This window comes from Somniosus microcephalus, chromosome 14 (assembly GCF_052327205.1).
Source record: "Somniosus microcephalus isolate GS21.2 chromosome 14, FLI_Smic_1.0, whole genome shotgun sequence".
Taxonomy (NCBI): Eukaryota; Metazoa; Chordata; class Chondrichthyes; order Squaliformes; family Somniosidae; genus Somniosus; species Somniosus microcephalus.
In genome coordinates, this window is record NC_141000.1 from 131,972,095 (window position 1) to 131,995,088 (window position 22,994).

General features: G+C 52.3%; 1 protein-coding gene across 4 annotated transcripts in view; it reads left to right on the forward strand.

Moving 5' to 3' along the window:
- The window catches only part of cadm2b (cell adhesion molecule 2b), a 767,796-nt gene that overhangs the window by 327,402 nt on the left and 417,400 nt on the right, over nt 1–22,994 (forward strand). For all 4 annotated transcript variants that reach the window (XM_086007323.1, XM_086007320.1, XM_086007321.1 and 1 more), the window contains exon 3: nt 4,652–4,804. In XM_086007323.1, coding sequence (XP_085863449.1) covers nt 4,765–4,804 — 40 coding nt within the window. In that variant the 5' untranslated portion in view covers nt 4,652–4,764. The remainder of the gene's footprint in view (nt 1–4,651; nt 4,805–22,994) is intronic.

Here is a 22,994-nt window from a genome sequence, read left to right on the forward strand (position 1 = left end):
TGTCCCATCAAACACTCCCAGGGCAGGTACAGCATGGGGTAGATACAGAGTAAAGCTCCCTTTACACTGTCCCAGCAAACACTCCCAGGGCAGGTACAGCATGGGTTCGATACAGAGTAAAGCTCCCTCTACACTGTCCCATCAAACACTCCCAGGGCAGGTACAGCACAGGTTAGATACAGAGTAAAGCTCCCTTTACACTGTCCCGAAAAACAATCCCAGGGCAGGCACAGCACGGGGTTAGATACAGAGTAAAGCTCCCTCTACACTGTCCCATCAAACACTCCCAGGGCAGGTACAGCACGGGTAGGATACAGAGTAAAGCTCCCTCTACACTGTCCCATCAAACACTGCCAGGGCAGGTACAGCATGGGTAAGATACCAAGTAAAGCTCCCTCTACACTGTCCCATCAAACACTCCCTCAGCAGGTACAGCATGGGTTAGATACAGAGTAAAGCTCCCTCTACACTGTCCCATCAAACACTCCCAGGGCAGGTACAGCACGGGTTAGATACAGAGTAAAGCTCCCTCTACACTGTCCCATCATACACTGCCAGGGCAGGTACAGCACGGGTTAGATACAGAGTAAAGCTCCCTCTACACTGTCCCATCAAACACTCCCTCAGCAGGTACAGCATGGGTTAGATACAGAGTGAAGCTCCCTCTACACTGTCCCATCAAACACTCCCGGGGCAGGTACAGCATGGGTTAGATACAGAGTAAAGCTCCCTCTACACTGTCCCATCAAACACTCCCAGGGCAGGTATAGCACGGGTTAGATACAGAGTAAAGCTCCCTCTACACTGTCCCAACAAACACTCCCAGGGCAGGTACAGCACGGGTTAGATACAGAGTAAAGCTCCCTCTGCAGTGTCCCATCAAACACTCCCAGGGCAGGTACAGCACGGGTTAGATACAGAGTAAAGCTCCCTCTACACTGCCCCGAAAAACACTCCCAGGGCAGGTACAGCACGGGGTTAGATACAGAGTAAAGCTCCCTCTACACTGTCCCATCAAACACTCCCAGGGCAGGTACAGCACGGGTTGGATACAGAGTAAAGCTCCCTCTACACTGTCCCATCAAACACTCCCTCAGCAGGTACAGCATGGGTTAGATACAGAGTAAAGCTTCCTCTACGCTGTCCCATCCAACACTCCCAGGGCAGGTACAGCACGGGTTAGATACAGAGTAAAGCTCCCTCTACACTGTCCCAGCAAACACTCACAGGGCAGGTACAGCACGGGTTAGATACAGAGTAAAGCTCCCTCTACACTGTCCCATCAAACACTCCCAGGGCAGGTACAGCACGGGTTAGATACAGAGTAAATCTCCCTCTACACTGTCCCATCAAACACTCCCAGGGCAGGTACAGCACAGGTTAGATACAGAGTAAAGCTCCCTCTACACTGTCCCATCAAATACTCCCAGGGCAGGTACAGCACGGGTTAGATACAGAGTAAAGCTCCCTCTTCACTGTCCCATCAAACACTCCCAGGGCAGGTACAGCACGGGTTAGATACAGAGTAAAGCTCCCTCTACACTGTCCCATCAAACACTCCCAGGGCAGGTACAGCACGGGTTAGGTACAGAGTAAAGCTCCCTCTACACTGTCCCATCAAACACTCCCAGGGCAGGTACAGCACGGGTTAGATACAGAGTAAAGCTCCCTCTACACTGTCCCATCAAACACTCCCAGGGCAGGTACAGCACGGGTTAGATACAGAGTAAAGCTCCCTCTACACTGTCCCATCAAACACTCCCAGGGCAGGTACAGCACGGGTTAGATACAGTGTAAAGCTCCCTCTACACTGCCCCATCAAACACTCCCAGGGCAGGTACAGCACGGGTTAGATACAGAGTAAAGCTCCCTCTACACTGTCCCATCAAACACTCCCAGGGCAGGTACAGCACGGGTTAGATACAGAGTAAAGCTCCCTCTACACTGTCCCATCAAACACTCCCAGGGCAGGTACAGCACGGGTTAGATACAGAGTAAAGCTCCCTCTACACTGTCCCATCAAACACTCCCTCAGCAGGTACAGCATGGGTTAGATACAGAGTAAAGCTCCCTCTACACTGTCCCATCAAACACTCCCGGGGCAGGGACAGCATGGGTTAGATACAGAGTAAAGCTCCCTCTACACTGTCCCATCAAACACTCCCAGGGCAGGTACAGCACGGGTTAGATACAGAGTAAAGCTCCCTCTACAGTGTCCGCAACAAACACTCCCAGGGCAGGTACAGCACGGGTTACATACAGAGTGAAGCTCCCTCTACACTGTCCCAACAAACACTCCCAGGGCAGGTACAGCACGGGTTATATACAGAGTAAAGCTCCCGCTACAGTGTCCCATCAAACACTCCCAGGGCAGGTACAGCACGTGTTAGATACAGAGTAAAGCTCCCTCTACACTGTCCCATCAAACACTCCCAGGGCAGGTACAGCACGGGTTAGATACAGAGTAAAGCTCCCTCTACACTGTCCCATCAAACACTCCCAGGGCAGGTACAGCACGGGTTAGATTCAGAGTAAAGCTCCCTCTTCACTGTCCCATCAAACACTCCCAGGGCAGGTACAGCACGGGTTAGATACAGAGTAAAGCTCCCTCTACACTGTCCCATCAAACACTCCCAGGGCAGGTACAGCACGGGTTAGATACAGAGCAAAGCTCCCTCTACACCGTCCCATCAAACACTCCCAGGGCAGGTACAGCACGGGTTAGATACAGAATAAAGCTCCCTCTACACTGCCTCATCAAACACTCCCAGGGCAGGTACAGCACGGGTTAGATACAGAGTAAAGCTCCCTCTACACTGTCCCATCAAACACTCCCAGGGCAGGTACAGCACGGGTTAGATACAGAGTAAATCTCCCTCTACACTGTCCCATCAAACACTCCCAGGGCAGGTACAGCACGGGTTAGATACAGAGTAAAGCTCCCTCTACACTGTCCCATCAAACACTCCCAGGGCAGGTACAGCACGGGTTAGATACAGAGTAAAGCTCCCTCTTCACTGTCCCATCAAACACTCCCAGGGCAGGTACAGCACGGGTTAGGTACAGAGTAAAGCTCCCTCTACACTGTCCCATCAAACACTCCCAGGGCAGGTACAGCACGGGTTAGGTACAGAGTAAAGCTCCCTCTACACTGTCCCATCAAACACTCCCAGGGCAGGTACAGCACGGGTTAGATTCAGAGTAAAGCTCCCTCTTCACTGTCCCATCAAACACTCCCAGGGCAGGTACAGCACGGGTTAGATACAGAGTAAAGCTCCCTCTACACTGTCCCATCAAACACTCCCAGGGCAGGTACAGCACGGGTTAGATACAGAGTAAAGCTCCCTCTACACTGTCCCATCAAACGCTCCCAGGGCAGGTACAGCACGGGTTAGATACAGAGTAACGCTCCCTCGATACCAGTGTTGTCCAATATATCAGCCACGTGACTAATTGGGAATGCAGATTTGGCTAATTGAATTTCTGATTATTGAATACATAATGGGTAATCGACACTCGTTGGGCCTGTGATCTTAATACTCAGTGTCTACACATGAACTTTAACCTGTTTGTGTATTTGTTGGTGAAGTGGTCAGAGGGAAAGCAGGGTGTGTGCATTGTGTTTGAGCACAGAGCGTGTTTTACCTCCTTGGTTCGGGAATGGTGGGAGATGTTAAGTAAATATACACGTGTGAAGTACATTTACCTGTGAGGAGTTTTCCACTAAAGTTAGTGCGTGTGGCTAAATCGCTGTCACCGTGGGAACACCTGTGGCGCACTCTTTTATAATGCCAATTAGGATGACAGTTGTCTTCAATGAGTTAACAAGTGCGCCCTTTTTAAAGGGGCAGTAACAATAATCTGTAAATTATTATTAAATCATGGTGAACTGATCGAATTGAATCAAAATGTGCTTCCTGGTGTCGATGAAGCACTGCAGTCCCTGCGGTGCCCACCAGTCATGGAAGGTCTCAAGCGTGCCGGCGGACATTGCGTGCTCCTTCTCCCGGGACGCCTGGGACGCCTGGGCGCGGACATAGCTGCTGAAGAGAGGCGGGCAGTCGGGCCGAGTGACCCACACCTGAGGCTGGTCAGCCAATTCTATTGGACAAGACCCGTCAGCTCCATCCCCAGAAGGTTGCCCTAGTTTGGGAAACGTTCGAGGCTGACGCCAAGCGGCTGAAGAGGAAAGTGTTTCATATTGTGCGTCAGCTAGAGAAAGATGAAAACAAAGCAGAAGGAGCAGCAGAGGCTGGAGTTTTCTGCGTGGAGCTGCACGTGTCGTGGGTTAGTCGACGGATCGAGAGTAGTTATTCTTATTCCAGCAGCAGCAAGCGCTTAATTGTGATGCCAGCAACTTCAGGATTAGTGATCAATTTTAATCAGCGCTGCTGGTTTGCCACTAGAGAGAGAGAGTATCTTTCAGAAGTTCGGGCTCCAGTGATTGTGTGTGAATAACTGGTGGCGTGAGCATGGAAATTAATTTCTAAATCTGTGTTACAAACTGACGGTGTACGATAAGGCCAACTCACTCAGTAATTTGGGCAAAATAGAATCCTTATTAATCGTTAATATTAAAATGAATTTACATAAAAGCAGCACGCTCGGATGGTGCTGTTACGGAATGCTTACTCTCCTGTGTTTCTTTCAGCCCTCAGGGATAACCGGATCGCGCTGGTTCGATCTTCGTGGCATGAACTGAGCATCAACATCAGCGACGTCACACTGTCAGATGAAGGCCAGTACACGTGTTCCCTGTTCACTATGCCCGTGAAGACTGCCAAAGCCTTTCTCGTAGTGCTGGGTGAGTATTACAGAGATTGACATCGAATGTACTGCACAGAAACAGGCCATTCGGCCCAACCGGTCCGTGCCGGTGTTTATGTTCCACACGAGCCTCCTCCCACCCTCTTCATCTCACCCTATCAGCATATCCTTCTATTCCTTTCTCCTTCATGTGTTTATCCAGCTTCCCTTTAAATGCATCGATGCTATTCGCCTGAACCACTCCCTGTGGCAGTGAGTTCCACATTCTCACCACTCTCTGGGTAACGAGGTTTCTCCTGAATTACCCATTCGATTTATTATTGACGATCTTGTATTGATGGCCCCCCACAGTTTTAGACTCCCCCGCAAGTCGAAACATTTTCTCTACGTGTACCCTATCGAAACCCTTTCATAATTTGAAAGGCCTCTATCAGGTCACCCTCAGCCTTCCTTTTCTAGAGAACAGAGCCCCAGCCTGTTCAGAAGACTGGTAAGTTTGTTTTCAGGCAACTGTTCTCTGCTTTTTGTGGCATATATCAATGATTTGGACTTGAATGTAGGGGGTATGATTAAGAAGTTTGCAGGTGATACAAAAATTGGCTGTGTGGTTGATAGTGAGGAAGAAGGCTGTAGACTGCAGGAAGATATCAATGGTCAGGTGGGCAGAACAGTGGCAAATGGAATTCAATCCAGAGAAGTGTGAGGTAATGCATCTGGGGAGGGCTAACAAGGCGAGGGAATACACTATAAATGGTAGGACACTGAGAAGTGCAGAAGATCAGAGGGATCTTGGAGTGCATGTCCACAGATCCCTGGAGGTAGCAGGACAGGTAGATAAGGTGGTTAAGAAGGCATACGGGATACTTGCCTTTATTAGCCGAGGCATAGAATATAAGAGCAGGGGGATTATGCTTGAACTGTATAAAACACTAGTTAGGCCGCAGCTAGAATACTGCGTGCAGTTCTGGTCACCACATTACAGGAAAGATGTGATCGCACTAGAGAGGGTGCAGAGGAGATTTACGAGGATGTTGCCTGGGCTGGAGAATTTTAGCTATGAGGAAAGACTGGAGAGGCTGGGGTTGTTTTCTTTGGAACAGAGAAGGCTGAGGGGAGACAATATTGAGGTGTATAAAATTATGAGGGGCCTAGATAGAGTGGATAGGAAGGACCTATTTCCCTTAGCAGAGAGGTCAATAACCAGGGGGCACAGATTTAAAGTAATTGGGAGAAGGATTAGAGGGGAGTTGAGGAGAAACATTTTCACCCAGAGGGTGGTGGGGGTCTGGAACTCACTGCCTGAAAGGGTGGGAGAGGCAGAAACCCTCATCACATTTAAAAAGTACTTGGATATTCACTTGAAGTGTCGTAACCTACAGGGCTACGGACCAAGTGCTGGACAGTGGGATTAGGCTGGAGAGCTCTTTGTCGGCCGGCACAGACACGATGGGCCGAATGGCCTCCTTCTGTGCTGTAAATTTCTATGATTCATTAGTAAACGTGTGACTTAAAGGGAAATGACTTGGTCTATTTGTAAGCTCCCACTCCTCAAATCATTGAATCCGAAATACCTGCATTTATACAGCACCTTATAACTGGTCTCAGACACACTTGACAAAGAATCATCATACAGCATAGATGGAAGCCATTTGGCCCAGCGTGCCAGTGCCGGCTCTTTGAAAGAGCGATCCAATTAATCCCACTCCCCTGCTCTGTCCCATTGCCCAGCAAACTTTTCCTTTTCAAGTATTCATTCAATTCCTTTTTGAAAGTTATTACTGAATCTGCTTCCACTGCAGATTTCAGGCAGTGAATTCCAGATCACAACTCGCTGCATAATAAAATGTTTCCTCATCTCCTCCCTGATTCTTTTGCCAATCACCTCTGGTTACCGACCCTCCTACCACTGGAAACAGTTTCTCCTTATTTACTCTGTCTAGACCCCTCATGATTTTGAATACCTCTCTCAAATCTGCCCTTAACCTTCTCTGCTCTAAGGAGAATAACCCCAGTTTCTCCAGTCTCTCCACATAACTGAAGTCCCTCATCCCCAGAACCATTCTAGTAAATCTCCACTATGATTCTATGATACAGATTTAAGATAATTGGCAAAAGAACCAGAGGGGAGATGAGGGGAATGTATTTTTTTGTTGATTTTGTGTTGACGGACCTGCATGAAACTCCAGGCAGATGTTGGAGACACAAGGTGCAGACCAACCCAACAGAAGCCTGCTGTTCTCAGCCCTCGGGTACTTTTCGGGTTTGCGCGTTTCCATTGATCCTACGCTGATGGCTTTGCTTGAATCGTGCCATTTGGGATTGTTATAACCACGCAAAAAGAAGGATGAAAGCAAGCACATCAAACGAGCGGCCGCAGTGACGGGGGCTGCGTTTAGCGCAGTTTATTAAAGCACCATCACTTCTTTCCTAGTCATAGGAACACAGGAACAGGGGGAGGCCATTCGGCCCCTCCAGCCTGCTCCGCCATTCAATTAGATAGGGGCTGATCTGTATCTTAACTCCATCCACCCGCCTTGGTTCCGTAACCCTTAACACCCTTACCCAACAAAAATCTATCAATCTCAGTTTTGAAATTCAATTGACCCCCAGCCTCAGCATCTTTTTGCGGGAGAGAGTTCCAGATTTCCACTGCCCTTTGTGTGAAGAAGTGCTTCCCGACATAGAACCATTGAAAATCATAGAAAAATAGGAGCAGGAGTAGGTCATTCGGCCCTTCGAACCTGCTCCACCATTCAATATGATCATGGCTGATCCTCTATATCAATACCATACTCCCGCTCTCTCCCCATACCCCTTGATATCTTTTGTGTCTAGAAATCTATCTATCTCCTTCTTAATAGAAACATTCTCCTTCTTAATAGAAACATATGGAGACATCACCCCTGAACGGCCTGGCTCTGATTTTAAGGTTATGCCTCCTAGTCTGGCAGGTGCCAGCACTGAGCCTGACTCCAATCAGCATCACTGCGGATTTCAACAGCAGCACTCCGATTCGGAGCCAGCGCAAGGGCTCCCCAGATTAATTTAATATTTGCTTTATTTTGACTTTGTAATTTCAACCCCCTCATTCTCCAGCAAAGATCAGGCACAGACACGGTGGGTCAAAAGGCTTCCTCCTGGGCTGTGAGCTTCTCACTGGCTGACTTGACTGGTGGGGTCAGAGGGCACGAGCATGGCCTGTTCTGAGGCACGAGGCAGATCCTCCACTCTGACCCGCCCTCCCTATCTCCAGTGGACACAGCAGCCTCCGCGCGACACCTCCTGTGACTCGGCCCTGGACTGAGCCCGCAAACCCACGCCCAGCCCCTACATTAATACTTTAGACTACGTCTGCCGTGTTCTTAATGCCACAAACGTGACGGAGATTTCTGGACACTACAGCTTGTCTAACAGGGAGAATAATTCTTATTTTGGCGCCTGTTCACAGGGAGTCAAATAATGTACTTTATTAAAAAACTGTGGGAGAAATTCGGCATGTGTGCGCCTCTTGTTAGCGCCTGGCGGGGCGCGGCGAATGCAACGCCTCGCGCGACATTCACCCGGGATTTATCGCTGCCGATAACATTTAGCACCTACGCCTTTGGTGGCTGCCAGATTGTGATGTCAACGCGTGTGGAACTCCCTGTTAACGGCCCAGTTGCAAAATTGACTGCTGCTCCCTGCCTTAGTGCCTGGCGTGAACAATGGCAGGAAGAGGAGGTGTGATGCAGTCGGACGGCCGCTGTAGGAGCGGTATTTAAAGGGATCAACATCTGGTTTCATTTAGTCGCCAATCAATGCTGCCTTCTCAGTTTGACATAGGGAATCAGCCGTTTTTAGTGAGGTAAACGTTTATTAGGGAGAGGAGGACAAGGAGGATGAGGAGGAGCAACAGGAGGAGGAACAGCAGCGAGGGAGGAGGCAGCCACTCAATCGGCCTTCTAAAAGGGCGGTCGGTGATCGCCTGATCAGACTGCGGTTCCAATAAATTCTACCCCACATCCCGGTTGCTGACCACATCTCCATCATTCCATCCATTTTGCATCCAATATCACAGCGCAAAGCTGAAATGAGAGACAGCACAAAATCTGCAACATTCCATTAATAAATTTATCAACATTCAGTAAACACATATATACATCAACAATATTAATTAATCACCCTTGTGCAAACCCTTTACAGTGCCTTTTCCTAATCTACTGCTCCTTCATAGTCTGTCCCCAGTGGCTGCAGCTGGGCTGGTGGAAAGCTGCTGAGTGGCGGTGCCAGAGACTACAGATGGCCTTGCAGGATGCCCTCGATCAGCTCTGAGCCTGGAAGGCCCGGGTGTAAACTGCACCACCTCAGGCTGGGAGGCGGCAGTCTGGCCTAGCTGGATGACAAGGGCAAGGCGGAGTGGCAGTGGTGGGAGCAGGAATGCTGTCATCCTGAGAGAGGACAACAGCTTCCTGCTCCCCTGAGCCACTGCCACTCCCCCGGGGCAGCACCTCAGCATCCCTACCAATCTGCTGGAGCACAGATTGCTGGCCTGCTGCGACACCGTAAGATCCCCGGTGAACTGTGGTAGACCCGGCAACAATGGCAGCTGTGATATCCGAGTGGTAAGGTCTGAAACTGAGAGAAGCAAGATATTAGGAACAAAACCCAACTGTTTATTTACCCGGTGTAGCAGAGAAACATCTCTTACAGGCTGCAATCAAAGCACGCATTTCTAACTGCACGATGGTAAGATGGAGGATTCACCTCTGAGTCATACCCATAATGCAATGCCACATTACCGTATAAACTGGTGTACCAGGACATTGAATACATGACCCATTACCTTAAAAACTGGTGAATGTGAATCCTTAATATTTGGCTCCATCTGGTGGATAACTTAAACATTACATCCCAGATTACTATATCCCTCCCCTCTTAAGTTGAACATTAATTTCTTAACAACATTCTTAAAAAGTCCCATAAGAAAACTCCTTTAACGATAGTCCATACTGAACGAATCTAGCAGGTCGTTATCAATCTCTCTGGCGGCTTGTGAGGCCTTGGTGAACGTCTTACAGTCAAGTCCCTGCTTGGTTGTGGTAGAGCCACCTGCTGCTCCTGAGCAGTACTCAGAGTATCTGACTCTGCTACAATGGTTTCCTCTTGACGAAGGGGTCCAGGTGGAACTGGCTCTGTTCGTGGTGGTGGTACCACCGATGCATTTGGATAACTGGGGGCCAACTTGTCCTCCAACATCTCCTCTGAAAGCTCCATTTCGATTTCCCCTGGTCTGGTCAATAGCTGATCTACATGTCTGCGTACTACCTGACCAGTTCCCACCATGACCGTATATGATACTGGACCGGTCATTGAGTCTATGACGCCAGGGATCCATTTTGGACCATAACTGAAATTCCTGGTAAGGGCCGCATCTCCTCCTCCAAAACGGCGGCTTTGTCCTTCTGTCCTGGTTCTTCTTTTGTTTGATTTGTCGGTTTTCCACCTTCCTTTTTAGGTCTGGGTGAACCAGGTCAAGAGTGGAGCGTAGTCGATGTCCTAACAACAGCTCAGCAGGAGAGAGTCCTGTGGTAGATTGAGGTGTTATTCTGTAGCTGAACAGAACTCGTGACACCTTGGCTGCCAAACTCCCTTCCGCACTTTTTTTCATCATCTCCTTAAATGTTTGTACGGATCTCTCCGCAAGTCCATTTGAAGACAGATGATATGGAGCTGAGGTCACGTGCACTATGCCATTGTTTCTCATGAACTCTTTTGTTTCTGTACTCACAAAACACGTGGCATTGTCACTTACTACGATCTCCGGGTTCGGAGAAGATGTGAAGGCTGGGAGAGAGGTGGCGAGGTGGAGGGGGTTCGGAGAAGATGTTGAAGGCTGGGAGAGAGGTGGCGAGGTGGAGGGGGTTCGGAGAAGATGTGAAGGCTGGGAGAGAGGTGGCGAGGTGGAGGGGGTTCGGAGAAGATGTGAAGGCTGGGAGAGAGGTGGCGAGGTGGAGGGGGTTTGGAGAAGCGTTGCAGACTGCAGGGTATGATGGTGGAGCAGGGTGGGGGAGGCAGCGGGGCTCACTCTGGATCATCCTCGGGAGGATCTGAGGGTCTCCTCACCCTCGCTGCCAGGGTGCCTCAGGCCCCTCTGTAAAGCAGTTGCGAATTCCGATCTCTCAGGATCAGTGGCATCTGTCACTCCCGTAAGTGGTGTGAAGATAAAATGCTTCAACAAATGAGCCATCTTCACGCTTGGGTTCCTGAACAAATACACAACTGCAGAAAGTGGTTTTCCATTTTCGAAGAGAAAAACAAACTGCAGAGATTAATTTTGGAAGCTGTAAGATCCAAGACTTTATTACAGCCAGTAGTGTTGTGTTTGTTTAAAGCAGACGCACTGACAGTGAAGATTTCAGGCACTCAAACAAGGACAGCTTCGAAAGCCCTGTCTGTTTAACCCACTCCACTGCCGGGCTGCACTCACATTTCAAAATCTGCCCTCCAGAGCCCTCACTTCCCCTGGGCCTGGAACCCTGGGCTAGAAATTCGTTACAGCCAAGGAATGGGCAGTGTTTAGACTAAAAATGGTTAAGTAGTGCCACCTGAAAATCGTCTAGGCTGCACGCAAAATTTGTCCTCACTCCTCATTAAAGTGATAACAGTCATGATTCTTTTCTAAAAGCTCAAGCTTGTTGGCGTTACACTGAAAAGCTAGACCAATATCAGGTCCTGTCTAATTGCAAGTAACGATTGCCACAGGCTTTTTTCACTACTTAAAGGGGAGGTTCATTGATGCTGCAGTGCCTCATTCTCAGCATTGCTGGGTGTGCAGCTGGAAGAATAAGAAGAACCACCATCCTCCAGGGAGAGAGCCCGGAGGTTTTCCGAGGAAGCTTTGGAGGCATTTTTAGCAGTGGACGGGGGTCCTATACCGGACAACTGGCAGGAGGCCCTTGCCATAAGTCTGCCGGACTATGTGGCAGGAGATGGCACACCACGTCACGGACAGCACTGTGGTCCTCAGGACCCACACACAGTGCAGGAGGAAGTTAATGAGCTCACACGGGTGATCAGAGTGAGTGAAGGCTTCAACAAATGCTACATACCACCATCTGTACTGCAAGCTTCACACACTGCTCAATGCACCACACCCCCAGCACTCACCCACCAACAATCTCTACCTAGCAACACTCACACCCACATCTCACACCTTGCACACAATGACAGCTATTCAACTATGGCAGGTACAAGGGTCAATCGTTATTAGAATTCATGTGATATATGTGAAATTTTTAATGATACATTTATTAATGGTGTTTGGAATATTTTGTGGAGTCTCTCATTTCAGCTTTGCACCCAGGGGGACACTGTGATATGCCATGAGACAGGGATTGTATGATGGGGATGTGGTGAGCTACGGGGATCTGGGGTTTCATTCACGTGAATCGGAGTCTAATAATCCGGTCACGGACAGCCCGTCCAGAAGGCCGATTGTCTCGCTGCCTCCTCCCTCCCCCCTGTTCCTCTTCCTCCTTGTCCTCCTCCTCCTCATCCTCCTCTGCCTCGTCCTCCTCCTGAGGTAGTCCCGCAATCCCTGCTGGCAAGGGCTGCGCCCTCATGATGGTCAAGTTGTGGAGCATGCAGCAGACCACCACGAAATGGGACACCCGCTCAGCTGAGTGCTGGAGGGCTCTTCCCAAGCGGTCAAGGCAGCGGAACCATTGCTTCAGCACCCCGATGGTCTGCTCGATGATGTTCCTGGTGGCAGCATGGCTCTCATATGAGTGCTGGGCAGGAGTGTTGGGGTTGCGGAGGGGAGTTATGAGCCAGGTGGAGAGCGGATAGCCCTTGTCTCGGACCAGCCAGCCCCGACCTTGATGTGGTGGCTGGAAGAGAGTTGGCACACCGGTCTGGAGCAGGATGAAGGCATTGTGGCTGCTGCCAGGATAGCGGGCATTGACGTTGATGATTCACTGTCTGTGGTTGTGCATCAACTGCACATTAAGTGAGTGGTAACCTTTGCAGTTACGGAAGATCTCAGGAGTTATGTGGTGCCCACAAAGCCACGTGGGTGCGCCCTGCACCATTGGAAATCCCGCTATCCTGGCAAAGCCACATGCACACTCATCCTGCTTCTCTCTGGTGATTGGGAAGCCAATGTAGTCCCTTCTCCTGGTGTAGAGAGCCTCAGTGACCTCTCAGATACAGCGATGGACGGCGAACTGTGAGATGTTAGCTATGTCTCCTGTTGCAGACTGGAAGGATCCGTTGGTGAAGAAGTTGAGGGTGGCGGTGACCTTGACTGCCACTGAGAGAGCTGTGGTCACCCTGGTCTGTGGCTGGAGGTCTGGTTGCAGGAGGTGGCAGAGTTCTGTGACCACCTCCTGGGTGAAGCGATGCCTCTTAATGCACTGTTCCTCCCTTACTTATAGGTAGGAGAAGTGCTGTCGGAAGACCCTAGGAGGGTAAGGCCTCCTGTTGAGAGCCCTGATGGTCCTCCACCTCCCTCTGGGCACATGTTCCCGTCTTTCTCGCTGCCTCAGCTCCCTCTGCTGTAGTTGCTGAAGGGCGAGGTCGACTGCCAATGCAGCGCCCATGGCTTTTAGCAAGTGTTGTATGTTGAAGCTTTTCAGAAATAACAAGGGAGTTTTGTACTTGCCAGACACTCCCTGATACTAACTAACCTTGAAATAACTATAGAAAACGCTTGCAGTTGAAGGAAGTAGCTCACAGCCATGCAAACTGCAAAACCCTGCCAGGTGCGAGTGATTGGTGAGGATCCCTTTAAATATCGGCACTGGGTTGGCTTCTTGCTGCTGCCGCCACCTCAGCCTGTCCTTGCTTTCTCCAGCCGGTAACTTCATTGGCTGTAACGAAGTTGGGAGATTGGGCATCAAGTGAGCGTTGCACACTCACTGACGTCATGATCTCTGTGATGGTGAGGTCCCCGGCAATTGCATTTAGCGGCAGTGCTACTGGCAACACCAATATGGCGTGCAGCGCTGGAACCACCATCAGGTGTCATTAGAGCTCTCAACGGCGTTTTAGCGCCATCTCGTGGCACTAACATGTGGCGTAAACCACACGAATTTCTCTCCCATGACCTTTAGACACAGAGGGGGAGAAATTCGGTATCGTTTGGGGCGCAATTATCGTCCGGGCGCAAAGTTTAGCGCCTGGCGTTAACTATTGCCTCAGACTGCATACTTGGCTTCTATTGCCCCTGGAGGTGATTGGAGCGCTAAATCAGGCGCTACACACCTCTCTTAAGGTGCTACGGCCGAGGACGGAGGCGCTACCTCAGAGCGCTGGCGAAGCTCATGTGATGTCAGTCAGCAATGGAACACAGACACACTGGCGCCGGTCAGTTCTTAAAGGGGAGGGTCGATCTTGTTCTCCATCCACACCCTGCTCATTGCAGCCTTGAATCTCAGCTTGGAGAGACCTGTACATCAAATCTGCTGTAAAGAACAATGGAGAGGCCCAAGGAAAGAGCTCCGAGTGCAGCCCCCATAGTCTCTTCTAAATCGATGCAAGGAAGGTCAAATCAAAATGAACCTGCAAAGTGCTGCTCAGTACCCAAAACTCCTTCACACAGCGTTGAATCTTTCCAGAAGTCTCTCTCTCTCTCAGAATGCGTGGTGCAAAAATGTCACCGACAAAAAAAGGCAGGAAGCAGTCGCCTTTAAATAGCGCTCCCCCAGCCCCTTTCTGACTGCAAAACGCTCCCCTCAACCTGTCGTTGTTAGCGGCAGGCGGTAAGGCAGGGGGTGCCACTCAATATCTGCTCCGGGGCGTTGCACGCTCGACTGATGTCACGATCTGCCGGCGCAGGAGGTTGTGGCGGTAGTGCTTAGCGCCGCCACAAAATGTCTGGTCAATTTCGCGAGCGGCGTAAACATTGCCACGCCCGGGCGCTAGTTGCTTTGCGCCCTCTTAGGGCGCTAATGGGAGGCACAAAGCAACCAAATTTTTCCCCCAGATACCTCAGGTAGGGATTGCCAACCGTCCAGGATTGCCCTGGAGTCTCCAGGAATTGAAGATTAATCTCCAAGACACTGTTGTGAGCAAAACCTAGGAGATAAATCATAGAGGTGATAAAAAAAATTGGCAGGAGTGTGGGGTTGGAACGGTTGGAGCCAGGAGGTCAGGTGATGAAACCTCTCTGAAGACGTCGAACCAGAGGTGGCAATGCTCGGGGCGGGCCTGGGTCGATACCTCAGTGCTCCTGGTTTTCTGAGGCCTCATTGGTTTAGGTTTTAATCTCAGGTTAGGGAATTGTTTTTTAAGATAGGGCTAATTCACTTGGTTTTAAATCGAAGATGGATGTGTATTGAGGAAGAAATGGGGTTGACGGTGAAATGATGGATCGCTGTGTGCAACATGAGGGTTCCTGTGCTCATGGGGACATGCTAGGCCAAGGGATGGTCACCTGACAGGGCTGTGTAATGAAGGTTGAAAGGTCGCAAAGATAGTTGGGGGTTTCCCAGCACTAATTCAGCAGGAGGGGGAATCCATCCGTCAGGTGATTCATTGGGTGGGGTGTAGATAGAATCACAGAATCTTACAGCACAGAAGGAGGCCATTCGGCCTGTCGTGCCTGTACCGGCTCTCTGAAAGAGCTCCAATTAGTCCCACTCAGCCACTGCTCATAACCCTGCATATTAGAACTGCAGAAGAAATGGCTGAAAGGAGCCCAAAGGCTGTTTCTCCCTCTGTATCTCCTTAAATCCAGCTGATGACACAAAAGAAAAATCATGCAGGAATTGTTGCCTGGCTGCATGGGGAGGAACACTCTCTCTGCCTCTCAACTTGGCCAGCTGGACCCCGGGGACCCCCAACCACGAGATTATCTTCAACCCCCCGCCCCACCATAGTGCGGTGTTCCCAGTACAGACAGATCGCAAAGTCACTGTCCATTCTCCTGTACACCTGCTGTCGGCATAACTGCACAAAACACACATATGGATCCCATTTTCTGAAATTAAAAAAAATCCTTGTTATTGGGAAGTTGAGTCCACTGAGAGGCGCCAGTACAGTTACTCATCTACACTCCAGTGTACTGTTTAGCCATTCCCTGACATGAATTCTTTAACCTTCAGTTACAATTCATCCGAAAACTGCCTTTGCTGCCCTGCGTTAGGTAAATTATAAGCATGAATTGCCTAGTGGTAAATGCAATTTACTTCAGTCTAGATTAGAGGACAGTACTGAACTAATGAAAACAAATTAAATGTGACATTCGATTGATGCAGGAATATGGCAAATGTAATTATCCCAGGGGAAAAGAGAATGAAACAAACTGAAAGAGGCCTGTTTATTGAAAGGTGACAGTTTGAAAAATAAATTATTTTACTACTTCTGTGGAATGTACAGGCAGATTTATCTCCTTAATTACTTTTATTTCTGATTCACTATTTAATACAGTCAGTATTTAACACTGCAGGGGGACAGAGACAGAGACTGCTGGAAATGTGTCGCAGAATCTGAGGGAGAAAACACCTCTGACTGGGGTTCACACACACAAACAGTGTTAACCTGTTACTGGGGTTAGTTACTGGGGCTAACAGGCTTTTGGGCACTTCTCACACAGCTCATCGTCCTAAACTCAGCTCAGCACCAACAAATCTAAACCACTCCTTGGGCCCGGACTTAATAAAGGAGAGTTTTCATAGAATGATAAAAATTACAGCACAGAGGGAGGCCATTGGGCCCATCGTGCCTGTGCCGGCCCTTTAAAAGAGCTCTCCAATCTGTCCCACTCCCCCGCTCTTTCCCCATAGCCCTGCACATTTCTCCTTTTCCAGTATTTATCTAATTTTTAATTTTTTTGAAAGTTATTATTGACTCTGCTTCCACTGTCCTTTCAGGCAGCGCATTCCAGATCACAACAACTCGCTGCGTAACAAATGTTTCCTCATCTCCCCCCTGGTTCTTTTACCGATTATCTTCAATCTGTGTCCTCTGGTTACCGACCCTCCTGCCACTGGAAACAGTTTCTCCTTATTTACTCCATCGAAACCCTTCATGATTTTGAACACCTTTATCAAATCTCCTCTCAACCTTCTCTGCTCTAAGGAGAACAATCCCAGCCTCTTCAGTCTCTCCACATAACTGAAGTCCCTCATCCCTGGCACCATTCGAGTAAATCTCTGCTCCACCCTCTCTGAGGCCTTGACACCCTTCCTAAAGTGTGGACACAGCACTCCAGCTGGGGCCGAACCAGTGTTTTATAAAGGTTTAGCATAACTTCTTTGCTTTGGTACTCTATTTTTGGTGCCTTTATTTATGCAGCCAAAGATCCCATATGTCTTTTCAACAGCCTTCTTAACTTGTCCTGCCACCTTCACAGACTCGTGCACACATACCCCCGGGTCTCTCTGTTGCTGCACCCACTTTAAAATGGCACCATTTAGTTTATATTGCCTCTGCTCATTCTTCTTACCAAAATGCATCACTTCACACTTCTCTGGGTTAAATGTCACCTGCCGTGTGTCCGCCCATTTCACCAGTCTGTCTGTGTCCTCCTGAAGTCTGGAACTATTCTCCTCACTATTTACTGTATTTCCAAGTTTCGTATCACCTGCACACTTTGACATTTTGCCCTGTGAACCCAAGTCCAGGCCATTAATATCTATCAAAGAGAGCAGGGGTCCCAACACAGACCCCTGGGGCTGCTAGGATAATCATGCTCCATTCCGGGCGACTCCCGGGCAAGTCGGGAGAGTTAGCAACCCTATCGCTCACTCAGTGCCCAGTCAACAACGCACTGGGGGTAAAATTGGGCCATGTAGTGCCCGGTTTTCAGGCGCTACGCGCCCTCCTAAGGCCCCAAAATGGTGGGCAGGAAGCGAGTGCACTCTTCCGACTGGCTCTATGCTGTGCGGGGGGGGGCCTGGCTCTAGGCTGTGCGGGGGGGGCCCTGGCTCTACGCTGTGTGGGGGGGGGGGGGGGCCTGGCTCTAGGCTGTGCGGGGGGGGGGGGCCTGGCTCTACGCTGTGCGGGGGTGGGGGGGCCTGGCTCTACGCTGTGCGGGGGGGGCTGGCTCTATGCTGTGCGGGGGGGGGCCTGGCTCTAGGCTGTGTGGGGTGGGGCCCTGGCTCTACGCTGTGCGGGCGGGGGGGCCTGGCTCTAGGCTGTGCGGGGGGGGGTGCCCTGGCTCTACGCTGTGCGGGGGGGGGGGGCGCCTGGCTCTACGCTGTGCGGGGGGGGGGGCCCTGGCTCTACGCTGTGCGGGGGGGGGCCCTGGCTCTAGGCTGTGCGGGGGGGGGGGGGCGCCTGGCTCTACACTGTGCGGGGGGGGGCCCTGGCTCTAGGCTGTGCGGGGGGGGGCCTGGCTCTCGGCTGTGCGGGGGGGGGCCTGGCTCTAGGCTGTGCGGGGGGGGAGGCGGCCCTGGCTCTACGCTGTGCGGGGGGCGGTGCCTGGCTCAGTGCTGTGCCGGGGGGGGGGCCCTGGCTCTACGTTGTGTGGGGGGGGGGCCTGGCTCTACGCTGTGGGTGGGGGCCCTGGCTCTACGCTGTGGGGGGGGGGGCACTGGCTCTACGCGGGAGGGGGCCCTGGCTCTACGCGGTGCGGGGGGGGCCCTGGCTCTAGGCTGTGCGGGGGGGGCCCTGGCTCTACGTTGTGCGGGGGGTGGGGGGCCTGGCTCCACGCTATGGGAGGGGGTGCCCTGGCTCTACGCTGTGCGGGGGGGGGGGGGGCCCTGGCTCAGTGCTGTGTGGGGGGGGGCCCTGGCTCAGTGCTGTGTGGGGGGGGGGCAGTGGCTCTACGCGGGGGGGGGCCCTGGCTCTACGCTGTGCGGGGGGGGGGGGGCCTGGCTCTAGGCTGTGCGGGGGGGTGGGCGCCTGGCTCTACGCTGTGCGGGGGGAGGGGGCCTGGCTCTATGCTGTGCGGGGGGGGGGCCCTGGCTCTATGCTGTGCGGGGGGGGGGGGGACGCCTGGCTCTACGCTGTGCGGGGGGGGCCCTGGCTCTATGCTGTGCGGGGGGGGGGCCCTGGCTCTACGCTGTGCGGGGGGGGGGGGCGCCTGGCTCTACGCTGTGCGGGGGGGGGGGGGCCCTGGCTCTATGCTGTGCGGGGGGGGGCCCTGGCTCTACGCTGTGCGGGGGGGGGGGGGGGCGCCTGGCTCTACGCTGTGCGGGGGGGGGGGGCCCTGGCTCTATGCTGTGCGGGGGGGGGGGGCCCTGGCTCTACGCTGTGCGGTGGGGGGGGCCCCTGGCTCTAGGCTGTGCGGGGTGGGGGGCCTGGCTCTAGGCTGTGCGGGGGGGGGGGGGCCCTGGCTCTACGCTGTGCGGTGGGGGGGGGCCCCTGGCTCTAGGCTGTGCGGGGGGGGGGGGCCCTGGCTCTATGCTGTGCGGGGGGGGGGGCCTGGCTCTATGCTGTGCGGGGGGGGGGGCCCTGGCTCTACGCTGTGCGGTGGGGGGGGCCCCTGGCTCTAGGCTGTGCGGGGGGGGGGGGGCCCTGGCTCTACGCTGTGCGGGGGGTGGGGCCCTGGCTCAGTGCTGTGCGGGGGTGGGGCCTGGCTCTACGCTGTGCAGGGGGGCCCCTCCCGAGTTTCTAGCATGTTGACCTGACCGACTCTGTCAGCTTTATCCAGATACTGACGGGGCTGCTGAGTGTTTGCAGCAGTCCCTGCTTCAGATTGCAGCATTTGTGTTTCTTCTCTCTATACATCTAAAAACAGAGAGTAGCAGGACCTTTCAGCATCTCTCTCCTGTGTGCTTTGGTGGTGTTGGAGACGAGGATAATTGCATCACTGCCCAGGGCGACTCATTTTCCCTGTGTGTGTGATGCACATCCTGCACAGTGTTTGTGGCAGTGCAGAGTGTGTCTGCTTCACTGAGAACTTGCCCGGTGACCCGCACAGTGAAACCAAAGCAAAGTTGGCAAAACAGGCCAAGGAAGGAGCCAGTCTGGAAACTCCCGGGAGGAGAATGGCTCTCGAACCTGCACCATCATGGCAATAGAGATGGTTAACACTTCCTCACCTGTGATGATCCGATTCTTTTGCTAGCTTTTTGCGTCTCTACCGAGAGCGCTTTGGCCTGTGTGCAGCGACTGAATTGTGCCGTTTCACCTCTAGGGTATCAGTGGAACAGCGGAGGACTAACACTTCTGTGAAATGCTTGTGATATTCACTTGTCAGGGGAATATTATTCAGGTGTTAGCCGTGACTCAGTGGGTAGCACCCTCGCCTCTGAGTCAGAGGTCGTGGGTTCATGCCCCACTCCAGAGTGTTGAGCCAATAATCCAGGCAGACACTCCTAGTGCAGTACTGAGGGAGTGCTGCACTGTCGGAGGGGCAGTACTGAGGGAGCGCTGCACTGTCGGAGGGGCAGTACTGAGGGAGCACCGCACTGTCGGAGGGGCAGTACTGAGGGAGCGCTGCACTGTCAGGGGGGCAGTACTGAGGGAGCGCTGCACTGTCGGAGGGTCAGTACTGAGGGACCGCTGCACTGTCGGAGGGGCAGTACTGAGGGAGCGCTGCACTGTCGGAGGGGCGGTACTGAGGGAGCGCTGCACTGTCGGAGGGGCGGTACTCAGGGAGCGCTGCACTGTCGGAGGGGCAGTACTGAGGGAGCGCTGCACTGTCGGAGGGGCATTACTGAGGGAGCGCCGCACTGTCGGAGGGGCAGTACTGAGGGAGCGCTGCACTGTCGGAGGGGCAGTACTGAGGGAGCGCTGCACTGTCGGAGGATCAGTACTGAGGGAGCGCCGCACTGTCGGAGGGGCAGTACTGAGGGAGCGCCGCACTGTCGGAGGGGCAGTACTGAGGGAGCGCTGCACTGTCGGAGGGGCAGTACTGAGGGAGCGCCGCACTGTCGGAGGGGCAGTACTGAGGGAGCGCCGCACTGTCGGAGGGGCAGTACTGAGGGAGCGCCGCACTGTCGGAGGGGCAGTACTGAGGGAGCGCTGCACTGTCGGAGGGGCAGTACTGAGGGAGCGCTGCACTGTCGGAGGGGCAGTACTGAGGGAGCGCCGCACTGTCGGAGGGGCAGTACTGAGGGAGCGCCGCACTGTCGGAGGGGCAGTACTGAGGGAGCGCCGCACTGTCGGAGGGGCAGTACTGAGGGAGCGCTGCACTGTCGGAGGGGCAGTACTGAGGGAGCGCTGCACTGTCGGAGGGGCAGTACTGAGGGAGCGCCGCACTGTCGGAGGGGCAGTACTGAGGGAGCGCTGCACTGTCGGAGGGGCAGTACTGAAGGAGCGCCGCACTGTCGGGGGGGCAGTACTGAGGGAGCGCCGCACTGTCGGAGGATCAGTACTGAGGGAGCGCTGCACTGTTGGAGGGGCAGTACTGAGGGAGTGCTGCACTGTTGGAGGATCAGTACTGAAGGAGCGCCGCACTGTCGGGGGGGCAGTACTGAGGGAGCGCCGCACTGTCGGAAGATCAGTACTGAGGGAGCGCTGCACTGTCGGAGGGGCAGTACTGAGGGAGTGCTGCACTGTTGGAGGGGCAGTACTGAGGGAGTGCTGTACTGTCGGAGGGGCAGTACTGAGGGAGTGCTGCACTGTTGGAGGGGCAGTACTGAGGGAGTGCTGCACTGTCGGAGGGGCAGTACTGAGGGAGTGCTGCACTGTCGGAGGGGCAGCACTGAGGGAGTGCTGCACTATTGGAGGGGCAGTACTGAGGGAGTGCTGCACTATTGGAGGGGCAGTACTGAGGGAGTGCTGCACTGTCGGAGGGGCAGTACTGAGGGAGTGCTGCACTGTCGGAGGGTAGGTACTGAGGGAGCGCTGCACTATCGGAGGTGCCGTCTTTCAGATGAGACATTAAACCGAGGCTCCAGCTGCTCACTCAGTTGGACGTAAAAGATGCCACGGCACTATTTTGGAGAAGAGCCGGGGAGCTCTCCCCCGGTGTCCTGGTAAATATTTATCCCTCAACCAACATCACTAAAACAGATTATCTGGTCGTTATCACATTGCTGTTTGTGGGAGATTGCTGTGTGCAAATTGGCTGCTGCGTTTCCTACATTACAACAGTGACTTTTAAAAGTACTTCTTTGGCTGTAAAGCGCTTTGGGACATCCTGAGGTGGTGAAAGGCGCTATAGAAATGCAAGTCTTTCTTTCTTCTTTCCGTTGTTTCTGGGCACCCCTTCCTCAACGCATGCTTGTCTTCCGAATGCTGTCCTCATTCTTCTGTTCTTCTGTTCTTCACCCATTGGCCGGCCAATCTGGGATTTTAATAGTGTTGTTTCCCTACAGTCACCTCCTGTTACAGCTGCCTCGGGAGTCACCCTTTTTTGGCAGCTAACCCAGATTAAATAGGACACTGTTCCTCTTCCAGAGAGGTGGGACATTCCTAAAAGAAAAGAAAGAAAGACTTGCATTTCTATAGCGCCTTTCACGACCACCAGACATCCCAATGCGTTTTCCAGTCAATGAAGTACGTTTTTTGAAGTGTAGTTCTGTATCGAAATGACCAAAAACACAAGATTGGGGATTCTTTGCCTTTGCACAGAGGCCTGTGAATTTATACTCGAACTATTCTATAGAACCAGCAGATCCAAAGGATTTTTTTAAATGGCAAAAAACTAAATGACGTTAAGCAGTAATAGTTGAACCTTCAGTTCTGTCTGGCACTGCACTGCTCCTGCAGCTCAGTGTCAGCTCCTGTACTTACACAAGGTGAAAGGGCTAGGCCGGGTAATTAGACGCCAGTTAGTCTCGCCTCAGGAGTAGGGAAATTGTAGCGATTATAATAAGGGACATTAGTGAACACGGAGGAAGACAATGGGGTAATCAGGAAAAGTCAGCGTGGGTTTGTAAAGGGCAGGCCGTGCTTGGCTGATTTAATACAGTTCTTTAAGGAACTTATCAAATGTACAAATGAAGAGAATGCAGTGTAAAAGACGAAATTTGGACTTTCAAAAAGCAGTTGATAAATTGTCACATAAAAGATTTTGGTGTTAAAGGTGAAATGTGTGGATGGAAAGCTTGGTGAAGGAGTGGAAGCAGTGAGGAGGGTGAATGGGCATTTTTTGGATTGGCAAGATGTAGCTAGTGGTTGGCTCCAGTGACCTGTGTTGGGACCTCTCTTCTCTCCATGTCCATTCCTGATTTGTATCTGGCTTCCCCACATCAGGAGGCCCCTCAACACTGCTGTTGTTCTCTGAGTAGATTCCTGCCTATTTTCCCTCTTCCCCCAAAAAGCTATTGAGGCTGGGGGGTCAATTGAAAATTTCCGATCTGAGATGGATAGATTTTTATTAGGCAAGGGTATTAAGGCGGGTCGATGGA